This window comes from Elgaria multicarinata, chromosome 15 (genome assembly GCF_023053635.1).
Source record: "Elgaria multicarinata webbii isolate HBS135686 ecotype San Diego chromosome 15, rElgMul1.1.pri, whole genome shotgun sequence".
Classification (NCBI taxonomy): Eukaryota; Metazoa; Chordata; class Lepidosauria; order Squamata; family Anguidae; genus Elgaria; species Elgaria multicarinata.
This window is the reverse complement of record NC_086185.1, coordinates 1693457-1701298: the sequence shown is the minus strand read 5'-3', so window position 1 is coordinate 1701298 and position 7842 is coordinate 1693457. Positions and strand designations below refer to the sequence as shown.

General features: G+C 42.4%; 1 protein-coding gene across 1 annotated transcript in view; it reads right to left on the bottom strand.

Annotated features, from left to right (window-relative positions):
• Positions 1-204: 204 nt before the first annotated feature.
• RNF128 (ring finger protein 128) overlaps positions 205-7842 on the bottom strand; it is a 34715-nt gene continuing 27077 nt past the window's right edge. The window contains exons 5-7 of the mRNA XM_063141801.1: positions 4645-4741; positions 3926-4094; positions 205-1251 (exon numbers count right to left, since the gene is read on the bottom strand). Coding sequence (XP_062997871.1) covers positions 1133-1251; positions 3926-4094; positions 4645-4741 — 385 coding nt within the window. The 3' untranslated portion in view covers positions 205-1132. The remainder of the gene's footprint in view (positions 1252-3925; positions 4095-4644; positions 4742-7842) is intronic.

Sequence of the window (7842 nt, the reverse complement as noted above, 5' to 3'; positions counted from 1 at the left end):
CTGTTCTCTGGTCCATGTTTATGCTGGACTCGTAATTAGAAAGAGAACCACAAACGACAAAATAAAAATAAAGTGCATTGTTATTATTATAGCCGCTCACTTTGGTGGACAAGGTTCCAGGTTAAGGCACGTTGTGTTCCCTCTTATGCTCAAATCCAAATTGTCATATCACATATTAGAAAAATAATTTATGAAGTTCACCCATTCATTCATTGCCACTTTATTCATGTTCTCACTTTACCAACTCTGAATATGAACAGATTTCTTTGGGTATCTTTATTCAGCGTAGCAGCAACAAAGATTACCTCTGAGTGACAGATCTTCAGCCTCTGACACAGCTGAGAGCAGCATTATCTAAAGATTGGACAGATTCTTGGGCCACGTGGCCATTTTCACACCACTTAAGCCTTGGAGCAGTTCACAGTAAACGTGGGCAAAGTGTATGACTTTATGTAGCTCTTTTTCCTGGTAAATGTGCAAATTTAAGTTTAACCTTTTATTCAAGTATCTTGAATGGTTCTGGAATGTGCATTTCGTTTCACAAAAATTAACTCACTCTAATCTGGTGAAGAAGGTGCAGAGAATCTCCAAATTATTTTATGGTAGGTATTGGTACCTGTTTGACAAGTTTTGTTTTGTTTGGTCTAGTACGTAATGCAGCAAGAGGCGAACCCCAGAGTTTAAGGACTGAATCTAAGGCCACTCTACGTTATTTAAACACATATTCATCCAGACCGATCCTGAGAAGTAACACACCCTTGTGGTTATATAAACCAAATGCTCAAGAAAGCTCACTCAGTTAAGAGAGTTAATTAAAAACTAGTAGACTTTTCCCCCTAAAAAATGTACAGTGTTATGTTTTTGTAGGTTGAACAAATGAAATCCCACTGTATGAAGAAGTGGTTGTGCTCAGATGGGCTGTGTGTGAAGATTTTGTCTTCCCTGGTCTCCTGGAAGGAAAGATCTGTACTAAAACAAACCCACAAGGAAATAAATTTAACGGGCAGGTCACTTAATGTCATTGGGCATTAATAGCAAAGGCAACGTTGCTGCTACATCCGCCTTATTATCACTTTCGTCTTTGTTTGAGGCCGGTATGTCAAGTGGAGAGGAGTCTTAGTACAACAGCTGTTTAGGACTTTGCTTCATGCACTTGTACTTCATCTGCCTCAAAGCCTGGATTGTCAAGATGTGGAAGCACGTCTACAGGGGGAGGTTGGGATGCGTTGCTCACAAGGCGGAGGTGGTCATCTTTCAGAAAGGAAATAAAAAAGAAATAAAAACACGTTTAGAAGGAACAGGCGCAGGAAACCAGTGCATATTCCATTCTAGTCACATCTCAGTTCCAGTCTTTACAACATTGACAGAAACCGGTCTGACCAGGAAACTGGAAGTTCAACGTCTTTGGCTCCCTTCTGGCACCTCCCATTTGGGCGATGTTTTGGCAGCTTGTCTATAGTTTTCTTCCAGATCCTACGGACGCTTTTAGTCCAGAACTCCACCTGCTAGCAGAGCGTAAGGGTGGCCCACAGATAAAAGGAATGAGCTGAAAGATGTGGCTGAAATCGCACCTCAGGCAAACCACTGCCTCTCCTGGACAGAAGGGAAGGTGGTAAGAAGCTACATGGAGTTGCTGAGAAGGTGTGTGAAGTTTTTTAAATGAATCATACAAGGCAAACTAACAATTTGTGAATACACAAGTTAGTAAGTTGAATAATTTAGTATATTTATAAATTACTCAGAACAATAATATGTCAATCTGTTCAAAAACTACAAGTTTAGTTATCAGTTCAATGAAAGAAAAAGGATTACCGACAAGATCACTTGTTCCACATTCCAGTAACCCCTTAACACCCTTCCATTCTTCCTCAAATCTATTCAGAGAGATTTCCCTATATTCAGAGTGAATATGCCGGGTAATTTTGTTCACAGTGGCCAAGTACCAAAGTTTCATTAGCTGCTCTCCCAAATGTGATATTTCTTTTCCCTTCTAATACAGTGGTTCCCAATTGGTGGTCTGCAGACCCCAGGGGGACCCACCCAGGGGGTCTGTGGCACCATTCACCTATTAGCTCTGCAAGGTCTGCATTTTAATAAAATAAAATACGCCGTCTCCCACGCTCTGTTTGCTTCGACGGTGACATCATGCGCGAAAGCACCTGTGTGATTTAGCGACTAGCTTCAGAGATTACTTCCCTGCACCTAATCCTGAAAACTCATGAGAGAAGGAATCCTTTTGAATGTAGTGATGTACAACTAACAATTCTATCTGCGGAAGAGCAAAATGCACTTGTTGACGTGACTTGTGATAGTTCATTGAAATCATTTTTCAAAGAATATAGACTGGACCAATTCTGGGTCAAGGTTTTTCCTGATTATAAGAAGTTAGGTGAAAAGGCTTTGAAACATCTAGTTCCCTTTTGTTCCACATATCTTTGTGAACAAACGTTTTTGACATTTTGTTATATGAAGAACAAGCATAGAAATCGGCTTGATGTTGATCCAGATTTGAGATTAAAAGTAGGAAATATTGAACCGGATATGGAAGGGATTGTTCGGGACAAAAAGAGGCATGATTTCTCCCACCACATTTAGGTTTAGTAGCTGCTAGACATGTCATAATTTGTTCAGTTGTAAACTAGATGTTAGTAAAATTAAATTCATCTTTATATTCCTAACTAAATCATTGTCATTTTTGCGTGGTAATATAAATATCACAAATTTTATGGTCTGTTTTTTAGTATACCTAAAATCCTTTGCTTATTAGGAGCTACCCCTTATTTTCTCCAAAAAATTGCTTCGCAGAGGTAACTACCATAGAGATAACAAAATTTTCAAAAGGAGAGGGTCCATGGCTTGGCATTTGAAAAACAAGGGGTCCGCAGTACTTAGCTAATTGGGAACCACTGTTCTAATATATTGCTTCATGCAAGTTAGCAGAAGTTCTCTTAAGGGCCTTCTCTTTTCAAGTCTGTCAGCAAAGTGATTTAGAATTCAGCAACTAAAAAACAATAACAACCCACCTTAGATTTATCTTGTAAATTTTTTGAATCCAAAACGTCCTCTTGCAAAACCACTAGCAATGACCAAAATCACCTTTCTTGTGGCCACATTTTCCAAAGGTCACTGCCATCCTCACTGAATTTGAACAGTCTAGGATGCATTACGTACTCTTCAAACTCTATGTAGAACAGCTATTGCTGTCTGTGTCCCCCCCACCTGATACTTCTAATGTCGAATCAAATATTTAGGCTCTTTTATCAGAAGTTCATATAAATCAAGATTCATCTCACTCTATGCAGGTTTTCAAAGTGTTTCGTACACATAAAGAAAGACAGAAGGACTAGCAGAGTATTTTAAACATGCACACACACACACATTTCAGCTTTTGCCCACATCAGTAGCTGTGCTCTTAAATGGATACTAGGAGGAGTTCAGTGTGGAACGCCCGGAGAAGAGAATTCCTTAGGAGAAGAAACAGAGGTATGACGGGTGTTACGCTCACCCGTTGTCCTCCAGATTATGGCCATTTGGATCCAGAGTTCTACACGGTGCTCCTCTTTGTAGCATGGATTGTCCCCCAGCCACAGTAACACAAGTCCCTAACATCATCACAACATGCAAAGTTGGCACAGCCTTCTAGTAAAAGGGGAAGAGTAACTGAACTGCATTACTTGAGCACGACCGATTAAAAGGAGGCAGGAAGAATGGGAGATAACGTGCTGCCTGCCGTTGGTCTGGTGTGAGCTCCCAACAGATGGCAGCAAATGCTAGTATTTATTCAGATCAACTCCCCTTGCCTTCAAGTTTAAGTTTCACAGACACACCAAGGAAATTCAAAATTCTGCCCTTTGCTGTAGCCAATCAAGAAGGCAGACAGACCAAGAAGTGCTACAGGACCCAGCAGGTCCAATGAAATACTTACTCTCTGAAGGGGCCGGTTCCTCCCCAGGCGGCTCTTCAGTTCCCTGGACGGAGGCATATCCGGATGACGCCGTCTCACTATGATTATCCTCTTCGTTGGCTGAAGTGGTGTTGGGTGCTTCACTGGACACAGGCACTTGGAAAGACTCCCCTTGGTCTTCTATATCCACCTGTGTCAAGCAGATTTGAAGTGAGGAAGCCTATCATGAAATCATACTATTTCCACAAAGGCACAAGCTGTCCGCTTAACTGTCCGTATTGCATTTATCCTGCATGGTTTTATCCTGGTTGTGCTTTTTATACTGTATTTTGTAATTGTGCTTTTAACCTGTTGGTTGTTTATTATGGTTTTAATTTTTGTGAACCGCCCAGAGAGCTTCGGCTATTGGGTGGTATAAAAATGTAATAAATAAATAAATGAATAAATAAATTTACCTAATTTGTCTTCGGAGGGTTTGATGCAACTTGAACAGATGCTAAACCAATGCAAATCTTTAGCATGGGCATTTGTTCAGCACGGAGGGCCGGCTTGGAAACACACAATAAGGAGGAGTCACAGAAAATACACACATTTCCCCCCCTTGTCATTGCTTCATCTCCTCCTGAGTTGGCCTAAGGGTCTTCTCAAGCTTACTACAAAGCCAATTATTCAACTAATTTACCACTAGAAGCAGCAACGAGTCAGACCGTTGTTAACTTCAGCAGAGATTGCAGATTTACCTCAATTCCCAGAGCTTTGAGTATGTCACATTTACACATGGGGCAGGTCCTGTGCTCCAGCAGCCACGGATCGATACAGGTTTTGTGGAAGAGATGACTGGAACGGAAGAGAAATAAGCTTAATGTGACTCGGCAGGCCAGAGCAAAACTCCCCTTGCTAACGCCAAGGTAACGCCAAGGGCCTGGAAGCAAGCGCCCAGACTCTGAGACAAGCAACCTATGCAACATAAACACCGAACGGTTAAGCGTCTGACTCCCTTTTAGTGGCACAACAGCATGTGGTTAGAGAAAATAAATCACATCACTTCGTGGAATTTAAGGGTGCCAATGGGGAGAAGCGCAATGAAGATGAAAGGTTAGTGAGACAGAAGCAGGCTGGGAAACACCTGTGGGTGTTTGTGAACAAGGGCACATCTCTCTCTCTCTCTCTCTCTCTCTCTCTCTCTCTCTCTGTGTGTGTGTGTGTGTGTGTGTGTGTGTGTGTGTGTGTGTGTGTGTGTGAGAGAGAGAGAGAGAGAGAGAGAGAGAGAGAGAGCCTTAAACGTGTGCTTGAGTGTCCCCGTAGGGCCCAGCAGCCCTCACATCAGATCTAAAGCCAGTGCAAATTAGAGGAGGCCCACTCGCCCCCTGGGAACGATAAATAACCACTTTCTACGTTCTGCTTGGCTATCCGGCTTCCTAACCCTTCCTGCTCTTTCAGCTGCAACCCCAAAGTTACAGAATTCTCTTCCTCGGGTTTTTCATCTGACTTCTCCTTATGAGATTCCAGGAGCAGGTCAAGAGAGTCTTGTTTTTCCACTATTGGAAGCTAGCCGCATGTGTTTTCTTCAGGCTTGCTTTCTGTTTTAGTTTTGATATTAGTCTGCCTGTGATTTTAAGGTGTTTAATCTGTCTTTCATGCACCTCTTTGGAAAAGAGTTCTGAGCCCTTGCAACTAATTAAAACAGTGCATGCAGGACGGCAGTCAGGCTGAAGTCAGACTTGCCTCAGGGGTTTTGCATCTAGGAAAGCATTTGCAATATTTCTCCCTCTTTATAACGTCTGGCCATCCACCCACCCGTTATAAAGAGATGGGGTCATGGCCATTTTCTAAATATTGCAAATAAGCCTCAGTACATAGCTTCTTTGTACAAATATTGTGCCACATGTGAACTGTTAAACACGGCTCCTCTAAACTATGGTCATGAGCAAACATCATTGAGTAGATTAAGGGTGCAATCCTATGCATGTTTAGACAGAAAAAAAAATCCTATGGCTCCACGCATCTCCCAGGAAGCCACACTTGGGGGGTTGCAGGGATTTCTTTCTGTCTAAACATGCATAGGATTGCACCTTAACGGGAGATTCTAATCACTACGATTTAAATGTATGCTAACTCATGCACTTTGCCTCAGGCTATAGTTTTTTGTAGAGGTTTGACTAAATGAGTAATATGGTATTTCCTAAGCTTCTGATAGCTGAGGCACAGCTGCACTCAAAGAGGTTCAGTTTTAGACGGAGAATGAACGGCCTGTCCTCAGAGAATCTCAGCCCTTCTGTGCATGCATGGCTCGTGGATAAAGGCGTTTTAATTATACATTTCATTTGTGTCTTGTGGCGCACGAGTCGCTCTCCAGCGGCACAACAGAGTGCTGGGAGCATCCGTGGCGCCCAAGCGCAGCGTTTGGGAGCTACGGAGTTTGTCTGTGGTAACAGGGCCATATGGTGACTCGTCTAGAGCACACAAGGAAGCACGTGATCACGTTCTAGGTCATTCACTGTCCATCCCAAAATGTTTTTTTGACAGTTGGTAATTTCCTTGTTGATTTTTTAAAATTTAAGTTAAAGATTAACCCACAGCGCAATGACAACTGGACGTGACGGGGAGGTTTCTTTTACAGATTTGAAACTAAAATATTTACCATTCAGGGCACATTCAAGGTCGCCGTTTCATTTTAGCATTAGAAATAGACCTGCTGCCTCAGTTCTCACAGTCATGAAGGAAGCCACCAGCCAGCCCTGGCAAGCACGTCTTATTCATTTATCTATTGCGTTTTTATACCGCCCAATCACCAAAGCTCTCTGGGCGGTTTAGAAAAATCAAAACCATAAAAAACATTCAAAATATAAAGCAAACAGTATAAAAGCCAGAGAGCTCTGGCTATTGGGCGGTATAAAAATGCAATCAATCAATCAATCAATCAATCGTACAATGTAAACATGTCCAGGAGCAGTGAACCAAGGCAGGGCCCGCCCTGTTGACGCTGCTGCTGCTGCTGCTTTTAACTGTTGCCGGGGCGCCTCAGAGATGCAAACCGTTTGTTAAAGCCAACCGGAAACGTAGTTCTTGGTTTCATTTTTAAAACATAGTATTTTGAAGGGTTACGGTTTTAAGGTCTTTTAAGATTTAAAATTAAAGTTTGTAAATTAGATCCGGCTCACTATAAAACCAAGCCTAAAGGTTGAGGCAAAGTTTAAAGCTAAACGGCAGATTTTTCATTTAAGCCTGAAGCAGAGTTGGGCTCCTCAACTATTCTCCCACCCAGCAACTGAAGGCCACGAGGAGCAAAAAAAAAAGGAGCAGACATTGAAAACAAGCAGCATTTGAGTGTCCCACTCCATAAAGTGCAGCAAAAACGAAACTCCCCCCAACTCTGCTAGCAGCAACCAACAATATAAAGCTGATGTCAACAGGGCAGAGAGAATTTTACTATATTTTATACACTTATTAAAAACTCAATTAAAAACACACACCCAAAGATAGCCATGCTAATCCATGAGAAAAAGGAATTCAACACCCTTGTGCTACAAACACGTGTGCAATCCTTCATGTTCCCAGAACTCTTCATCAGGCTAGGTGGTACGAAAAGCAGAGGTGGGGAAGAAACAGACAGACAGACACACACTGGCCGGATGTTGTGGTCATGAGGTCTGTAGTTTTAGACCCAGTCCCCAAATGGAGATTTGTAGGCTAAATGAGTTTATCGTTGCCAAGTGTAGCAGATCTCAGACTACACCTAGCAATGCATTCTGGGACAGAGAAGCAATGGCTGAACTCCATTCCTGAAACATAAAGGCCGGCTGCAACTCAGGTCTCCATCTTGACGTGGGCAAAACACAAAGGAACCTGAGTCAGCACAGAGGAGCAGTACAGAGAAACACGGCAATCCTTATATATTAGCAAAGCTGGAGATCAGAAACTGTCCCTGGCCCCCGTTT